This window comes from Stegodyphus dumicola, chromosome 8 (genome assembly GCF_044657685.1).
Source record: "Stegodyphus dumicola isolate Sdum_Otavi_A_Nest chromosome 8, ASM4465768v1".
Lineage (NCBI taxonomy): Eukaryota > Metazoa > Arthropoda > Arachnida > Araneae > Eresidae > Stegodyphus > Stegodyphus dumicola.
This window is the reverse complement of record NC_140775.1, coordinates 142,681,440-142,701,995: the sequence shown is the minus strand read 5'-3', so window position 1 is coordinate 142,701,995 and position 20,556 is coordinate 142,681,440. Positions and strand designations below refer to the sequence as shown.

General features: G+C 31.1%; 1 protein-coding gene across 1 annotated transcript in view; it reads right to left on the bottom strand.

Annotated features, from left to right (window-relative positions):
* The window catches only part of LOC118183144 (supervillin-like), a 77,827-nt gene that overhangs the window by 55,824 nt on the left and 1,447 nt on the right, over positions 1 to 20,556 (bottom strand). The window contains exons 2-7 of the mRNA XM_035352571.2: positions 18,118 to 18,318; positions 17,127 to 17,232; positions 15,918 to 16,131; positions 12,944 to 13,036; positions 12,277 to 12,448; positions 3,953 to 4,113 (exon numbers count right to left, since the gene is read on the bottom strand). Of these exons, the coding sequence (XP_035208462.2) occupies positions 3,953 to 4,113; positions 12,277 to 12,448; positions 12,944 to 13,036; positions 15,918 to 16,131; positions 17,127 to 17,232; positions 18,118 to 18,302 (931 nt within the window). The 5' untranslated portion in view covers positions 18,303 to 18,318. The remainder of the gene's footprint in view (positions 1 to 3,952; positions 4,114 to 12,276; positions 12,449 to 12,943; positions 13,037 to 15,917; positions 16,132 to 17,126; positions 17,233 to 18,117; positions 18,319 to 20,556) is intronic.

The following is a 20,556-nucleotide window of genomic DNA, read 5'->3' as shown; positions in this document are numbered from 1 at the left end:
GAAGTTCATAACCTCCTCATTTGGCGAAAATCTTTGTCCACCAAATGCTTCTTTTAGCTTAGGGAACAAACAAACAAAAAAAAAAAAAAGTCACTTGGGGCCAGGTCTGGTGAGTAGGGCGAGTGCAAGCAGTTCAAACCGTAATTCGTGGATTTCGTAATTTCGCCATCGCAACTGCTGAGATGTGAGATGGAGCATTGTCTTGTTGAAACAATTTTTTTTTTTTTCTTTTGAAAATGTGTCTGTTTTCTGCAATTTCTGCCTTCAGCTTGTCAAGTAGTGTTGCATAATATGCTCCAGTAATGGTTTTTTCCTTTTCAAGATCATCCTTTAAGACAATTCCATGGCTACCCCAGAAAACCGTCACCATCACTTTCCCAGCAGAAGAAACATCTTTTGCCTTTTTTGGAGCAGATTCTCCCTTTGCCATCCACTATTTTGACTATGTTTTTATTTCTATGTTGTAATGATGAATCCAGATTTCATCTACAGCAGCGGTTCTCAACTGGTGGTATTCAAGAGAAGAATAGGTGGTACATAAAGAAGCAAAGTATTTTTAACTATTAAATTCAAAAGTTAAAACCCCAACATTCTGATTGAGTTTTTTTCTCTAACACTCGTAAATTTATGCGATCTGAACTTTGTTCAAGAGTGGTGGTGGTAGTAGTACTTTGTAGTGGTGGTACTAAAGGTTTTCAATTTTTGTTTAGATGGTGCATGTTAATCAAAAGCTTGAGAACCGATGATCTACAGTGATTAATCATAGAAGAAACTCTGATTTATTATACCTGAATTGCCCCAACAGATGAGTGCAAATGTTCATTCAAACACGTTTTTGTCCAAAGTAAACAAATGCAGCACCCAATGTGCAGCCAGCTTGCACATACCTAAATCTTGGTTCAAAATGTGGCAAATGCATTCATTTGACATGCTCATAGCCTCTGCTATCTCTCTAACCTTGACTCAACAGTCGTCTAGTACCATTTGCGGATTTTAGAGATGTTTTCGTCAACGAATGCAGTTTTTGGCCGTCCTGAACGTTATCGTCACCCAAGCTGGTACAGCCACATTTAAATTCAATTGCCGAAATTTCACAGAAGTAAATGATGGTGCAGTGTCCCTGTACATAGCGTCCAACTCCTCTTTAATATATGTAGGCATATTACCTTTCAAAAACAAGTACCCAATGACAGCTCAATACTTGAATTTTTTCCATTTTTACAAAAACAGTCACACCAACTCACAGAAATAATTGTCAAACAAAAACCTCGCATTCAAAATGGCTGTAATTGGGATTAGGGATTTTCCAAGAATGCACAACCACGTTCCCATAGTTTCATTGATTAGTGTTGCCATCTACATATCGAGCTCAGAAACTTTTCAGACAGCCCTCGTAGAAAATGTTCAGTGCAAATTCTTGCATCTTTCACATTAATATAATCCCGTCTTTGATATATGTATCCATTTTTTTCACCAAAAGCAAACTGTCCTTTGGAAAAATATGAAATACAATATCCCTATATTTCTCATTGCTATGAATTTTATGGCACTTTGCTGTAATGCGAGAAGACATATTATATAAACGATACTTTACAACAGTGGTTTGGAACTTGCATTGCATACGGACGGGCCAGTGCACAATTTGAAAGCAGCTGACGGGCAGCAATTAAAAAAAAAAAAAAAATATTTGTTAATTGAATTTAAAACATATTACTAGATACTTTTAAAAAATATGAATAAAAATAATGCAAATAAAAATATCAAATTTATACTTATATTGTGCTGGAAATCTAAAAGTTCGTATACGCAAGAAATTTATGTTGGTTACAATTTTGGAATTCAAAAAAAGGGCTAAATAAAAACTTTTAATTAAAATCTGACAGCTAAATATTAAAATTTTTAGACTAGCATTTAATCAACTAATTGTAATATACTGAACTATTAAGTGACATACTTTAAATTTAAACTATACAGAAATACACAAAAGCTTCCCATGAGAGATAAAACTTGAAAATATATAATGACAACTTACTCTCTTTCTTTTATTTATCAGACTTTTCTGTGATGCAAAACAAAAAAAAAAAATAATATTTCTACGTAAATTAGTGTAAACATCTTTGTTTTTTTACAACACTTCATGATGTTACTATTTTTATGAAGTTTGTAATCTTAGAGGGAAAACCAAAAAGTATCATCACAAACAGTAGGTATTCATCGGCAGTCTGGTTTTTTTCATAGACTTATTAATTTTCAAATGTGAAAAAAAAACTGTTCTCGTAGATTACTCAAAAACAAAGCAAACAAATTCATAACTTAAGATACAAAGCAAACAAATTCCTAACTTAAGATATTTATCTTTTGACAAGTACTAATAAAAGTTAATCAAATTCGTATCTTAAAAAGTCTTTGAACAAAATTTATTTCACAGTGTAAATTAATTAGCTCTTTTTGTAGATTTTTCAAAAAGCTACGTTCATTTTTGGTAATGAATATAACATAAAACTTGACTCCAAACCATTAAAATCTATAACGTTTTCTTCAAATTCTTGTCATAATAATGCTAATTAATTTATGGGAAATTTAAGCACAGGCAGCATTAAATTACACCGAGGGTCGCCAGTTTAATTTAGACACTGCTTTACTAGAAAACAATGTATGTGATTAAAATGAATTTGAGATGCCCACACTGCTAGTTTTAAACATGCAAAATCAGAGCAGATGCAACATAGTGGTGTCAGATTAATTCCTGTTAACTCCCCCTATGAGGATCAGGTTGGTGAAGAGGCAAAGGAATGACCTAGCCCTTCTTTTTAAACCCTGGTGTTATTTCTCCTTCTCTCAACTATATCATAAAGATTCAGCAATATAATCACTTGAATATTATGCAAACATTTTTTCTTTGTAGTCTTCATTATAAAAATTAAACAAATTTCTTATTCTGATGTTGTTAAATCATTATACACAACATAAATTGCATTGTTTAGAACAGTGTTTTTCAAACTTTTCTTTAAATGAAGACGATTTTCATTTATTAAAATGTTCTGCAAATCATTTTACTCTTGTACCTTTAGAAAGCAAATTTTTTAGCACCAGCATACTTATATTTTGAAAATGCATTTAATTTATATTATCAAGTTAACAGTTGAAAATTTATACTTGTGTTTAATAGTTCAAGACAGAGTATAGATGGTATATTTATCACATTAACTAAAAATCTAAGAAATGTTGATATACACATTAATGAGATGGACGAGCCATCTGATTTCTGCATAACTTTTCTATATTTGGACATATGTTGGTAAGAAGTCCCTTCTTTTGCTGATAAAACTCAGACAGAAGTTTATAAATAGAGAAGCTGTAATACACTTCATAAAATCTCACGCTTGAAAGAAAGCATGAAAGATGACTGCCATAAGTAATTTTGAAACTCTGAAATGTTCCCCTAGAGTGTGGTATATGTAGTTAATTTGAATTTTATTTTTTGTCCTCTATGGAAATCCAGCAGGACTATAAGGGTGGCTTCAAGGTCACAGATTGAGAACCACTGCTTTAGAAGATTCAGTGGGCAGAGGAATCTTCACTATTATTACCTCAGTTACTTTTTGAACGTGAACATAATGCATATGCTCTAATGGAGAAATGACAATGCAAACAATCAGTTAACTTTGAACCCAGCTATATGGTGTACTTCTTTTTTGAAAAGGTTAATACATGCTATGAAAACAAAAGTTGAAAAAGTTTTTTAAATACATTTATGAAAATTCAAGCTAGGACAAAGAATTAGGAATTCCAGAAATCTTGTTATTTGCAGGTCTGATCATGTTACTTACGCAATTTTTGGAATGATATAGAGAAGGCTATAACAACAGGGACCGTACTGAACAACAAAATAATTTACAGTGCGATTTAGTTATTCTACAATTTAAAGAAATTTTTTAAATTTTTAACTTACATTTCTCAATTTTCATACGTTCAAGTTCTCTTTCTGCAACACCTCGGTAAACTTCTTCATACTCTTGCTTTATATCAGAGCGAGAGGCTAAAAGTTTCAAAGGATTTCGTGATGCAGCATGTTTTCTCTGAAATTTTAGTCTTTCGCGTCTTTGACTCAAGCTATATAAATCATAAGAAACATTAATAAATAACAGAAAAAAAATGATTTTCAGTACCACAGAAATTAATTAGAAAATTTACATAAAAATTACAATTTAAAATCATTCAGATTTTGAATTAGAAATAAAACGTAAAGGTGAATTTAAAGACAATAAGTTTAATTTTTAAACCTGTTGAAATTATTATATGATTTTTAATATTAATTTCAAGAAAATTCCAAGATGTTTTACAAGAAAACTCAGCAATAAAAAAAATAAATAAATAAAATAAAATTTTATTAAGCAGTATACTTGCCAGACCTTAAAAATTATATGCATCACTTTACATAATTAATCATTCTTCAGATGTTTATTCCGTAACAGATATTTTCATTACAACTGCGCACACAATCACCTCTCTTAATTTTGAAAACATGAACAATTTGTTTCCATAGAAAGCACAAACTGAACTTCAACAGAATATAATTATAATTGTACCAAATTTTAAATTGTTCTGCTGCATACCAAATTTTATTCTAATACTTTCTAGCTAATTACAGTGAAACTCATATAACAGTAAGAATTTAAGTATATTGCATGTATATAAATCTGTCTTTCTGTGCTGATGCACAGGGAGCTCTGGAACTAAGCCACCAGTTGGCTGGAATGCATTGTACTGATGAAGGCAACAAAAACAAATAAAAAAAAAAAAAAAAAAAAAGATACCCAGCAATTTTATACCAAGAAATACATAATTTATGAAACATTAGACATTGAAGCTCCATGATACGAAGGTATGCCTGCTTAGAGCGGAATAGGTAGGCAAAGACAAAGCAGGAAGAGAAAAAACAACAGATTTGACCAAAACATTCCCAGCTTCTTGAAGACTTAAAAATGACACGCAGAGTTCCTCAGTGAATATGAATTTGACATGGGTAGGAAGAAAAATGCAAGTCTTTAATTTGAAACAGAGAGACAAAGAGAGGAAATTCACACAAACATATGTGATAAAATTACTACTCAAAATGTGAGCCACCAAGCAGTAACACAAAGATCACACTGCCATCATGGAGATAAGTGGATATGTTCCATAATGTCTAAAAGCATTGCACATCCATTGGATAGTGCACCATAATACATTACTAGAACTCATTTGGCAAAGCTATGGCCCACCAGCGGACGAGCAGTAAAGTCGCTGAACACTGGTAGTTTGGTCCGAGGTTCGAATCCCGTGAACGGGCTGGCTGCATGGGTGTTTTCGTGGTTTACACCATGTGTAATGTATATACAAGCCAGTTTCCGTTAGAAGGTCCTCCCCGAAGGCATCCCTCCTTTTAGGCAGATAGCCCTCAAGGCTTTGCCATTATCACACACACACACACACGTTACTTTATGTGCAATGCAGAAATAACCAAGCAACTCATTCCAAATGTAGACATTCCATCATGCATAAATTACATGCACTGGCATATGACATGAGGGATATCTTCAAGCAACAACAGTAAAATCATGCTCCAACAAATGATCTTCATTGTCTCCATAATTTGTAAGCTAAACATCACACTATATGTTCTCTTATTTCCCCTCGTCTTCAGCCACAGAATGTATGCCTAACATTTGGTGATTTTATTCTGTGATACCCTACATAAATGGAGTAAAAAAAAAATAACATTGTTCTGGTTGAATGGCAGCTTTTTTTACATCATTCTCATTTTTAAAATGACAGTTTTTTTTCTGAGTTTAAATAGTATTTTTACAGAACAAATTTACCAGACTAAAAACAAACGTCTATTTTTTTTCTAACATTTATTTACTTTGTTATCTATTTCGTTAAATATTTTAGCTCATATTTTTATAGACCAATTAAAACCATCAGAGGTAAAAATCAAATTTTTAAAAGTTAAATACACTCAATAAAAAATACCAGCAATTGATTAAACATGCTAATTAATGCACCATAAAAAGGTATTATAAAAATTGAGTCTTCAGAGGTTTTAAATGAACTATAGTGTACCATAAGAATCATATACTGTAAGAATGTGGTTTAGTTAAAATAATAAAATTTACAAAGACCAATTTTTATTTTCTAACTTGGGAAAAAGTATATCTTATTCCCAATTCTTGAGAATCAGGTTGGTGATCTTCCATACACAAAGCAATAAGTAAATTAACAGGTTCATCCTGCCATATGATCTCACAGTTTATTTGTGTACTAATTTACTACCATATCATCATCAACCATCCATAGGAACCTCCAAGATAAATTCAGCAAGAATGTCAGCCTGGTAATATTCCACAGCCTTGATAAGTTTTGCCTTTTCATAATTATGCCTTCATTATTTTCTTCAAACATTTCAAAATCCTTAAACACCAAAAATAATTTCAATGAAGATGATGTCCCCTCTTCAACAGAATTATAATATCGATGATCAGTTTTCCTAGCCAGCAATTAGTGTTAAACCTATAAATTAAAAACCATACCAATCATTTGCATAGCTTGTCAATAATTATTCTAAGCCAAAAAGTAATCTACAGCACCAAAACTTGTGTTCCCCCCCGAAAAAAAAAACTGCAAATTTTTCATCATCTTTATGTAACTGCATAACGGTGTTAATAATTAACATTCCATTGAAAATTCACAATCAATTGCTTTTGTGAAGTAGGCTACTTGGTATATAAGACATAAGCATTATAAACAGCATAAGCATTATTTTTTTATAACAAACATATAAAAGAAAAATTTTTTACGTCCTTTTACACACCTTCACATGAGAGGAAAACATGCAAGACACTAGTCTTGCCTTTCGACACCTCCCATTGCACGACTGTACTCCACAACACAGGTCGGTTTCAACACAGTTTCTTCTTGACCTCCCTTATTCCTTTTTATTTTCCCTGTATCAACCATTTCTGCTTTGGAGTGTTTCATGTTTATTATATACACATCCTTCTTGTCATGTCAACGTAAGAACACAATACCTCTACAAGATAGCGTTCTTACTTCTCCTCTTTTTAGCTTATACAATGGCAGCTTCTTTGAGTGATTTCTTTCTCACTTTCACCATTCCAACTTCCAACAACCCTTGTATTTTTATCATGCAAAATTTTGAACAAATTAGGAGATGACTACCAATTATCTAAGAAGAAGGTTATATTCTTTCCCTAAAGTGGGTTCGGCTAGTTGCATGACTACACTTTCCATAGGTTCATCACTTCCTTGAATTTTATCTTGTCCTGTGTAAATTTTAAATTGATAACAATACCCAGAATTAGATTCACATAATTTACAAAAATTAATTCTAAATCTTCCTCATTTGGATGATATGAATTGTACTTAATTTAGCTGCCCTCTGAATTTCATTAGGAATGTCTACGACGATATTTTGTTCTGGAATGTATAACTGTTGAAATCTGGTATTCAAGTAATCCACCACAGATCAAACCTTTCATATTCTGTCTCCCTTAGAAACCACCTCATTATCCACAAAATAAAGATTATGTGTTATACGAAAAAACATTTATGAGGCATAATTAACAAAAATATTGGTGTTTCTAATATTTTTCGTTTTGACCAATACATGTATATTTTAGACTTTTTATCTGCAACATTATAATGCATAATGCAAAATATGCTCGAACTTCATCATTTGTTAGTGAATACCACTCCCTATTCATTTTCATATTTTGTTCCATTTTCATTTGTGCTGCATATCTACTCGTTTCTCCAACATTAAAAAAAAATTATCACATAAAACTTGCTTGAAAACACACAGAGATGTTGCATTCATACCCAGTCTTTGTAGAACTAAACAATTCATACCAGAAATTCCAATAAATTCTTTTATATTCACAACTCTTTTTTTTCCCCCCTAAATTCATCCTCTCTGCTTGAAATAGGTCTTGCACGTTTCTGCATATTTTGTTGAACAGAGCTAGCTTCACTTGAATTTGAAATATCACTTGAATACTCAACCGTATACACACTTTGGTGACAATTTTCATCTCATTATCATCACTAGAATGGTGATAACTTTCATCACCACTTTCTTATAATACATTAAACTCAGACATGATTGAGGACTAGTTCTAATTTTTACTAAATTCAAATATGTACTACGGTATTCGGCACGCGAGATCACTGCTATACTGACTACTGCTTTCATTGAGCTTTTTTTTTTTTTTTTTTTTCTTTACTGGTTTGGTGATGCAACTTTATCAGTTCTGTTGACAGGCAGAAAGCATCTTAAACAATCTAAACATAACAGCATCAGTGCACGACTGAAAGAGTTAAAGAATCTAATAATATACTGTGCGATGTTTGCTGAAGACAGTTCTTGACATCTCGGAGTCTACAATGGTACACGAAATAAATGACGTTATTTTATATCAAGGGGTTAACTTTATATTGATGTGCACATGCTATGCCAAATCAAGTCTGCCCCAAGCACACCACTATACACAAAGACAGTAATAATTAATCGACTGATCTTTAGAATATGGTAACTGGTAGTTTGGCGACATTTTGGAGGCGATAGAGGTTACTACCTGGGACTTTGGTAATAATGTGAGCAGTACTCAGTTCCGATTACGCATTATTTTGTGTGAGAGAAATGAGAGATCATGGGATATGTCATGTGATATTAATGGACGAATTACGGTTCTTTAATCGGAAAAGGGGGGAAATCGGGAAAAATCTGGAAATTTTTTATTTGGCTTTATTCTGTGTTGTGTGAAACAGTGTTCGTTAATTTTTGGATCCCATGGCCCTAACTAAAGTGAATTCGAAATGGGTATTTAGTGGGATTGAAAGGGGTAGTAATAAGTGTTTCTTTAAGGTTGTGCGAGATAGAAGTAAAGATGTTTTATTAAGTTATTTATTTTACCTGGTACCTTGCTGTGAACTATAAGTATGATTTTAAAGATCCTGAAACAGAAATAAGAAAAGTTTATCGGACATGTAATCAAGATTCTGAAGAAGATTAGGTAAGTTAGTATTTTTAATTATTTGAGGATATTATTTTTATGCATTGTTCTAAATGTAAGGTGGAAGTAAAGTAATTTGCGTAAACTTGCATGGAAATAATTTACATATTTGACACTACGTATTTGTAACCATTTGTAATATTTGCGGTATGAATTAGTTAGTGATGTTTGCAATATAATATATAATTTAGAGGTAAAACTTTTTGGATATTTTATTTATTTTATATGGGGAAATGTTCATATTTGGAAAGGGTATATACTTTTTCGCGATCAGGTAATTTCATATACATTCTTTTTACCAGGTTTAAAGATTCAGAAAATTGTTATGCATTTTCGTGAAATTTTTCTAATTTATGAGAAAAAAGCAGTGTACATGGATATAGTGAAGAGTGTGCGCAATGCCATTTTTGTGCAATTCTGGGATGTTTTTTTAAGTAAAAATAAGTCGACGTGTACATGGTTTAGTGATATTTTAATTAAATGATAGTTATTTTGTGAATTTTATGTTTGTAGGAATTTGGTATACGTTTTAGTTGAAGTAAACGTGCATGGAAATAATTTAAATATTTGACACTAAGTATTTGTAATTTTTGCGGTATGAATTCGTTGGTGACGTTTATAATATAATAGATAATTGAGAGGTAAAAGTTTTTGGATATTTTATTTATTTTATACGTTGAAATGTTTATATTTGGAAAGGATATATACTTTTTCGCAATCAGGTAATTTCATATATGTTCTTTTTACTGGGTTTATAGATTCAGAAAATTGTCATGTATTTTCGTGAAATTTTTCTAATTTATGAGAAAAAAAGCAGTGTACATGGATATAGTGAACAGTGTGCGCAATGCCATTTTTGTGCAATTCTGGGATGTTTTTTTAAGTAAAAATAAGTCGACGTGTACATGGTTTATGTGTATGTGTTATTTTGAAAAACGCGTAAGGAGTATGGTATTGTGCACTTTTTCCCAATTTTGCAGTGAATATTTGTCATGATTAAGCAGTTTCGTTAGATAAAATTTCTAGCATAAGTGTAATTCGGCTAGTAGATTGTTGGCAGAAGTGTTCAGTAGATAAAAAGAAAAGAAACATGTCTTTACTTCGTGAAGACAAAATGGCGGCGGAAAAAAAAAATAGAGGGTTGCTGTAGGAGAGTTGGTCGCCAAATTTTCGCCAAGAAATCGCCAAGTTACCATAGTGTAAAGATCAACCAATTAGTCTAATCTGCCAAAAATATCAATCTCCCAAAAAATAAAATGATGCATAAGTTCTGAAAACAAGAGAAGAGTAACTCTCTTATTTTTCAGTCCCCCCCCCCCCCGGTGATAAAAGCCAAAAAAGCATTTTTACAATTTTGTAAAAACTTTCTGTAAAATCATTTAAAAAATAAATATTTATATAGATTGTTTCTTTCTAGGACACACTATAAAGTAATAAATACAGTGTAATAATTCACGGCTTGGTACCACAGTCAATTACCAAGCTACCCTGTCAAAAGATACATTGAGAAATTCATTCAATTTTTAATAATTCATCATTAAGTTTGGGTTTTAAATAATCTTAGAAACCTTTACACACAAATGCAGAAAGTCATGGGATAACAAAATGCAAAATTTGATTTGGTGCATCTCATAAAAATTTCTACAAATGCCAAGAACATTATTTCCATTATTAATTATAAACTTATGAGTTTTGTGAGAAGCTTTTGGTATGAGTATTGCAAACCATCATGAATTATCAACTTTTAAACATAAAATGATAACTGTAGCCTGAGGAATTAAGAGTTTCTGAGGTTTCTGAAGTTACAAGTACATTCAATATTCTTCTCACTGCACAGCTTTACAATGGAATGAAAATATGTATAGAAAGCATTAATAATTACAAAGCTAACAATGGGAGATTCACGACTGTGATCAGAAACTTATGACAGAATTGTCTACACTAACAGACAAGCGACACTATGTAATATAATATCCATGCACGGGATGACATGTGCCCATGACACACCTGGCCAATTTGAACAAGTCCATGGATCAACACATTAACACTGCATAGTAGGCATTGCAATGAAATGAAGGAATTTTGAACATTTTCTGTAATCATGATTTGCTTCATCTGTATCTTTAATTTTTTTTTTTAAACAAAGTCACGTTAACACCATTACTGACTCATTTTCTTTGCATGTTAATTACACTGCTGTAGCATTGCATGGTTGGATTTTTGGACACAACTGCCTACGTAAAACATGATTGTCATGTTCTGACAGACCAGCACATAAAGTTTGTAAATGGCCTTTTAAGATATCCTGTACAGAATATTAGGGGCATACCTATGAGCTTACAGCAATAAATTAATAATAATAATATGAGAATAGAAGACTCACAAAAATGTCTTTACAAACAGCAGGTCAATGGACGCTGTACTTTACATGGTCTCATGAAGACATTAATTGGACCCTAGAAGTTACAGTAAAATAGCCAGGTCTGATGAGTCGAGGAACATGTTATTTATTACAAGTAGACAGTAGGATTCAGATCTAAACCAGATCTTATAAGGCCACAAACGCACATTGTCAGCAAGTAATTTTTCAAAATGATACGAGTTCTTAGTGATGTGAATAGTGTTTTTAAGGCATGATTTGAGTCTTTTGATCCTGCTAAACATGTCATTAAATGAGAATTATTAAGCAGCTCAGTAAAATTTGAAGCCCTTCATGGATTTCAGTTACCAAAGAACAATGGGAACTCGTTGATTTCAGGTATTCAAACGGATATGTTATGTAATCAGCTCAGAATTGTTTAAGATTGGTTTGAAAAGAATTCCAAAAAGTTCTCATGAATAATTTGGTCACTAAATCTGCCAGACATGAATCCAGTCATGTCATCTATCAGACATGACTTACAGGATACGGTAAGTCACGATAAAAGGTTCTTGCATATTTTTTACCTACAATAAAACAATGTTAGAGATAGCTATCGAGATTACATACATCTCAGTATCTTTACTGGAGGATTTGGCTAACTTCCACATTCTACATCACATCGGATTATTGCACATTCCTAGGCTAGGTGTTATCCCACACAATATTAATTAAGTATCCCATAACATTTGGCATTTGAATGCAATTATCACTGAAATTGTAAATATACAGCAAATAAATATTTAAAAATACACAAAACCTCATTTATAAACAGAAACTCACAGTTCATGTGTTTCAGCTGATAAAATTTGGAAGACTTCATCAGAGATTTCAAAGGTGCTTGCTGAAATTTTCTCTTTCACAGACTTAAAAAAGGAAGTAAAACTCTCATCATCTACTTTAGGAACATGCACTTTAGTAATTTTATGTATTTTTTCAAGCTCAGAAGAACTACCTAAAAGTATGAAATAAAAGCTACATAATGCTACTTAAACTCAAGGAATAAAAAGTAAAGAAATAAATTCAAAGGTACTAAAAAATAATAAATGATTAACAGCATTTAAATAAAATGTTCACATGCATTAAAAGATGGAAAATACGCAAATTTCTAGCTATATATACATGAGAAAATGTCAGACCATTGTAATTATAACTCATGTTTCGTAAAAGAAGATCAACATTACAAATGCATGCCATGTAAATTCATTTGGAATATGCATGTACATAGGTAGGCTAGTATATATTAAAATAATTTAAAATGACAAAAATATTGAATAATGAATTAAATACAATTTTTTTAATTTAATTACTAAAAGTAAACAGTACAGTAAATTCTTTAAAAAACTGCTTGAAGAATACAGTTTTCATATAACTGATAAAAACAGCAATATTCAGAAATATCCAAACACACACAATTAGGAAATTCTTAAAACTTTTAACAAAAACTTACTGCATGTAATCAAGGAAGACTGGCTTTTGCTAAGATGATAAGGAGAAGATGGTGTACTTCGACTGGTATAGCTTGAAAGTTCCTGAATATTAGCTGAAAAAAATTTAAATGTTAGAAAAAAACATAAGAAAACATAAATATCAAAGATCTGAAAAATAAGTAAAAACTATTTTTGTAACTCATTCAGTGATTTAAAAATCTGTTAATAGTTTTAAAAAGTACCTTAGAATTCATCAATAGAATAATTACTTAAAAGAGACATGGAGTATTTCAAATTAAAGTATCTCTACTCAGAGCAAGAAAGCCATTTCCCTAAATGTTGTCAAATAAAGAAGTGAACATTTCCAACAATTTGAAAGAAATTACAACAAAAAAATATAAAAACATTCATCAATATGAGATACCATGGCATTGTTATCACTTACTGGAAGAAAAGATCACAAATCATTTAAGCCCAGAGACATCAGTTAAGGATAAAAAAAGGATACGAGACTGTGCAAATCAGTTATAAAGCAAACATGAATATTTTCATCATTTAAAACACTTCTGGACTGATCTTTGGAATATGGTAACAGGTAGTTTGGCTACATTTTTGAGGAGATAAAGGTTACTACCTAGGACTTTGGTAATAATGTGAGAAGCACTCAGTTCCGATTACGCATTATTTTGTGTGAGGGAAATGAGAGATCATGAGATATGTCATGTGACATTAATGGATGAATTACAGTTCTTTAATCGGAAAAGGGGGTAAATTTGGAAAAATTATTTTGTATTAAGCTTGATTGTGTGTTGTGTGAAATAGTGTTGATTAATTTTCGGATTGCATGGCGCTATGTAAAGTGAATTCTAAATTTTTAATACGTAATAATTAATAATAAGTTGACTACTGGATTTCGGATTTAGAAATTAGCAGTAGTACTGCAGCCGATTGGAACTTTTTCTGTAGGGAAGTGTGCGTGCCACGTAATGAAGATTCTGAAGAAGATTAGGTAAGTTAGTATTTTTAATCATTTGAGGATATTATTTTTATGCATTGTTCTAAATGTAAAGAGTAAATAAATTAAAATGGTATTATTAGAAAATTGTTATTAGCAATGATTTAGTTTAAAGTAATTAGGATTGTAATCTAATTTTTATTAATTTAATGTATGTGCTTATTTATATTTTAAGTAGTGTTTTTTATTTTAATTATATTTTAATTTAATGATCGCGATTTTGTGAGTTATATGTTTGTAGTATTTTGGAATACGTTTGAGTAGTATACGTTGAGTATTTTCATGCATTTTCGTGAAATTTTTCTAATTTATGAGAACAAAGCAGTGTACATGGATATAGTAAAGAGTGTGCACAATGCCATTTTTGTGCAATTCTGGGATTTTTTTTAAGTAAAAATAAGTCGACGTGTACATGGTTAAGTTATATTTTAATTAAATGATAGTTATTTTGTGAATTTTATGTTTGTAGGAATTTGGTACACGTTTCAGTTGAAGCAAACGTGTATGAAATAATTTAAATATTTGACACTAAGTATTTGTAACTATTTTTAATGTTTGTGTATAAATTTGTTGCTGACGTTTATAATATAATAGATAATTTAGAGGTAAAAGTTTTTGGATATTTTATTTATTTTATACTTGGAAATGTTCATTCTTAAAGTTAATATGAGAATAGAAGACTCACAAAAATGTCTTTACAAACAGCACGTCAATGGACACTGTACTTTACATGGTCTCATGAAGACATTAATTGGACCCTAGAAGTTACAGTAAAATAGCCAGGTCTGATGAGTCGAGGAACATGTTATTTATTACAAGTAGACAGTAGGATTCAGATCTAAACCAGATCTTATAAGGCCACAAACCCACATTGTCAACAAGTAATTTTTCAAATGGTTTATGTGCATTTTTTAAATGGTTTATGTGCAATTCTGGGATGTTTTTTTAAGTAAAAATAAGTCGATGTGTAAATGGTTTATGTGTATGTGCTATTCTGAAAAACGCTCAAGGAGTTTGCGATTGTGCACTTTTTCCCAATTTTGCAGTTAATATTTGTTATGATTAAGCAGTTTTGTTACATAAAATTTCTAGCATAAGTGGAATTTGGCTAGTAGATTGTTGGAAAAAGTGTTGAGTAAATAAAAAGAAAAGAAATATGTCTTTACTTCGTGAAGACAAAATGGCGGCGAAAAAAAAGTAGAGGGTTGCTGTAGCAGAGTTGGTCGCCAAATTTTCACCAGAAAATCGTTAAGTTACCATAATCCAAAGATCAACCCATTTCTGTAATTGAAAGCATATACCTACACCCAACAATTGCAAAAATAAAGGCCGGGTAAGGACTTTTAAGCTGGATAAAGGGTGTGGTTTGCCATCTTCACTAAAAAAGGGGGGAGGTGCATAATTAGATGTTATAGCAGTCCCATATACAAAATTTCAATGATCCATGGCTAATCATTTTTAGCTATGCGAGATATACACATATATATATACATAGACACATCTGGAAAACACCCATTCTAGAATAAACAACTGTTTATTCTGTCTGTACAAACAGATGTCATTAAAAAAATGTCAAAATGGACTTTTCATTGAAATGTAAAACCCAAATTTTTTTGCAATTACAATACTTCCTTTACTTTGTGCAAGGAATTAAAAAGGAAAAAAAGAAAAAAAATTAAGACTACAAAATTTTATCAGTCAAAAACATTCTTCAGGAAGCAAATGAAGAGAAACCAATAAATTGGAGGGAAGAAGTTAATGAAAAAAAGCTGAAATAACAAGACTACATCAGGATGCTTCACCAAGAATGCCCAATCAGAATCAGGATGCTCAAATGTGTAAAATCTCTGAGTAAATGAGTTCAGACTGAAATAGAAAAATTATAGTATTATATCAAATAATAATGATCTTAAAAAGCATACTCAATAAACACTGCTGATTTTTGAGTTGCTTCTTTTTAATATATAGTTTTAACTTACTTGTTTTACTACGACCTTGAACAGGTTTGGGGCTATATTTTTTTCTACTAATAACTGGACTTGAATGAGGAGAATATTGCATTTGTACCATTTTTCCAGCAACAGTGAATTGGCTTGCATCTTTGTCTTCGACTCGATTCCGCCATTGATCCTGAGCTTCACCAAGCATCATGATTCTATCTAAAAGGCTGCGAGGCCGTTCACTGGTTGGTTTCTTAAAATAAAAAATCAGCACATTATTTCATATAAAATGCTTCAAGAACTTTAATGACCAATTTTTACTTTGCATAAAGTAATTCTGCATAAATTATTTTAATAGCATCACTGTAATAAATTAATTTAAATATTTTTAAAAATTAGAAATTTACAATTTTATTATTATTGTCAACATGAGCTATATCCTGTAAGTAAATATACAAAAGGCAATATTCTTCTTCCTTGCCCAAACTTCTATTAAAAATTAATTATTCAGTAGAAGACTACCAATTGTGCATAAGTATAGCACAATATACATGTCAGAATCTCCAGTGTCCTTTGGGAAGACATTTAGAAATTACTAGCAACAGTTTCCCCAATTCAGTCTTGAAGCAAGCTACAATATTCTACTGATTATCATTATATAACTGTTGCTAAATAAATATTTTGCCCAAAATTGCTAAACTTATGTCTATAACTAAAACCTGTAAGTAATAGACTGACTGTATGCTAAACTCTAATGCCCCTATCTTTTTTTAAATAAATAATACAAATTTTAGAATCTGCAGGTGTCAAACGGTTTCCAGCATATATTTCACATGCGACTGCTAAGCAGAAATGTTATCTGAATGACCAGCACCTTAGTCTTTCTTAAGGTATGCTGTCATAGCATTAATCATCTACACAGCCTGCCACTTTCCAATATTCTGACATTTCATTTAACATTATTAATTTTATCATTCACATATTCTGAGAATTGCCAGCTCTCAAAAGTATTACCATTTCATGTGGTTTAAGAACTTAAACTTGCTTTTCAAATTAAAATGCCCTACTGTTCTAAAAATGGATTCATTTAAAAAAATGTAATTAATAATAATTTTACCTCATTACATTCACATTATATTTACAATTACTTAATAAACTTTCACATTTGTACTTCTTTTAAATGTATGACTGGCATGTTATTACATTTACATACTATTTACAGTTATTTAATATTTTTTGCATTCATACTTCTTTCATACGCATGACTGGCCCATCAGGTTTCACAGCCGGTGGGGGTTTTCCTCCAAGTCTTTTCTTCCAGTTCTCAGACCCACTTCGTTGCAATGCAGCTAACCTAAATAGATAGGTTCTATCAGTCAAATACATAATTATAAAAATCAGATTAAAAATAAAATTTGATTTAATATTTTGTGCTTTTTTTCCCCTTATTATCTATATAAAAAGTGAAACTGTTTTTTTATATTTTCTTACACTGAAATATTTCATGGAGATGTAAATAGCAAAATACCAATTTTGACATATTGGACTACTTATGAAAAGAAGCTTATAGGTACTGTTCAATCAATTTCAAATAATTTAAATGCATTAATTGATAAATTTATTAAACACTCTCTCAAAACGTTGAGTGGTTAATCTTTGGATTATGGTAACTTGGCAATTTTTTGGCAAAAATTTGGTGACCTGCTAGTTTTTGTTTGGATGCCATTTTGTTTTCCCGAAGTAAAGGCTTTTTTTTTTTTTATTCAACATTTCCAACATTTTTTTCCAACAATCTGCTAACCGAATTGCGCTTATGCTAGAACTTTTATGGAACAAAAGTGCTTAATCATGATGAAGAATAGGTGCGAAATTGGGACAAAGTGCAGAATCGCCCACTGCTTGCCGCGTTTTTACGAATTGCACATACACAGTATCATCCATGTACACGTCGACCTATTTTCACTTAAAAAAGCATCCCAGAATTGCACAAAAATGGCATTGCGCACACTCTTGACTCTATCCATGTACACTGCTAAAGTCCTAGCTAATAACCTTTATCACCTTACCAAAATGTCGCCACTACCTGTTACCATATTCCAAAGATTAGCCAGTAACGTTTTCCTCTATATAAAATGAAATATCAATAAATATTAAAAAAATACCCTTAACTCTCCTAGAAATGAAAATAATTTAATTAAAAATGAACAGAATTCTGTACATATCAAGCACATATCCATACCTTTCAGATATGGAGCCCCCATGTACTTCTAAAACACTCTTTTCCTCTTCTTCACAGACCTGTGTTCTAATTTCAACATGCTTGGTAGTCTCTTCAATACAAGTTGTACCATCAGACCTAACAGTGAGTGATCTTGAAGACTGTGAACTGCTGGAACTTGTGAAGTTCAATTCATCGTTTATCATTTCAATAAACTCCTTACTATAATACACAAAATGTATAATTAAAAATAAACACAAATATAATTAAATTATACACATAAATTTGAATCATGCTAAATTTTCAGACATAATATTAGTTTATTGTATAATAAATCAATGTACATCTTTTCTACTATCGTTTCCAAGTCAAAACATTTTGCAATTTTATTATCCTGCCTTTTTAGCCTCACAATTTAAAAAGAAAAAGGGGCATATATATGATGTCAATGCAGGAATCAAAACACATAATAAATAATGAACATCAAAGTAAGGAAAGTTATATCGAATTGAATTTAAATTTTTTAAGTGTAATTTTATAAGGAACTGCAATATTTATTACATATATATATATACGTGTGTGTATGTGTGAGTGTGTGTGTGTGTAATTATGTATGTGTATTATTTATAAAATATTATTCTGTAAATGAAATATCAAGCAGCAACATTAACTAGACTAGAAGAGAAACACGCTAATGTGACAATCAAAATCGTAAAAACAACCTTGTATTTAGCGTAGGTATGTTGATCAGATAGCCTGGCTCAGTAAAAGTAGGCGGCCAGTGCAACTCTGATTAAAAATCTAGTTATAACCACGTGCAGTGCTGATAAGGACCACGTGTTTCTGTGACTCCTTTATTTTCTTCTTTTTAAGTATTTCTTTCTCCTGATGAGGAGGAACGTTTAGCTGTCCTCGAAATCGATTGAGTGTTTCATTATACCTATGCTAAATACAAGGTCGTTTTTACGATTTTGATCAGCAACATTAACTCAGATATAAACAATAAAAATACAAAACACTTAAAAGAATGTAAAAACAAACAAAAATAGTTATTTTCAAATTTTTTTTAAAGGTGTCTTTGTGACTGCCATATTAAAAACACTCATGGAAATGTAGTACTCACAAAGTATACGTAAGAAATAAACATGAGCTTGGTAATGATCCTGATGCTAGCCCAGTGTTTAAAAAATTAAAAGTTGAAATACTAAGGGCCATAACATTTTTAAAATACCATACCATAACATTTTTAAAATTAAGGTTTACTTTATTTTTCAATTGGTGAGGGAGCCATATCAAAATATTTTGTTTTTGATGTAGCCTATGATAAATGTCTCTTAATTTCTTTTTAAAATTTAGTAGTGTAGCATTATCCTGTACAGTGACGGGAAAAATGCCCACAGGAAAAGAGCTCACAGGAATAACGCTCACAGGTATAAATGCTCACAGGAAAAAAACCCACACAGAAAAAAGTTCACATAGATATATGCTCACATAGAAATAAGCCCACTGATAAATAAAACACATAGAAATATCCTTACATTAATCAATCAAAAATTAATCGATTTGAACATCGTACACCTTCTTGAATTTTTCAAAGAAAAATTATTTAAATTACGAAAACATCTATGGTATATATATATATATATATATATAAATCTGTATAACTTATGTGTAGATTCAGTTGCTATATAAGATTAAAAAATGGACTGTTTCGAATTAGGAAAAGGAGAGGAGGAAAGAAGGAAAATGAAACAGAATATACAGTGAAAAATTATTACAATTTTAATTTAAAAAAAAAATAATAATAATAATAAATACAAGTTACACATTTTATAATATAAACATTTAGAAGAATAGCGCAAATATAAATAATTATTTTATTTAAATTACGTAAAATACCTAATTATATATAAATCATAAATATACATTTCAAGTTATAAATACATAAAATTACTGAATATTAGCTAATATGTGTAAATATCTAATTTTATCATTGATTTCATAATAGTTTCTTACATGATTTGCGATTACTAAATGTAAGTTTTCATATTTTCTTTTAATTTCAGTACTCCCTGTATCTACAATAGCTAATAATAAACATTGACAGGCTAAATCTTTTTTCAGTCCGTTAAATAAAAACCACATACTGGGATGGATGTCTGTAACAAGCTGATTGTAAAATAAAACCACTCCTGGCAGGATGCATGGATATGTAGGCATTGTGCTTGCCACTCAAGGAGATATTGCTAAAATCACTCACACTGGAGGCAACTGTTTCTGATTTGATTGATTTAGTGATCTGAATTCTGTCCTCGATCAACAGCATCCGCCAAAAGAACAATGACCTTCAAAGTTACCCTTTATTAGCAAACATTGCCATTAATATATTTAGATGAGTAGACCAAGGAGCAATTGGCTCACAATACAAATTACAGATGACATCACGAGATCAGCAGTGTC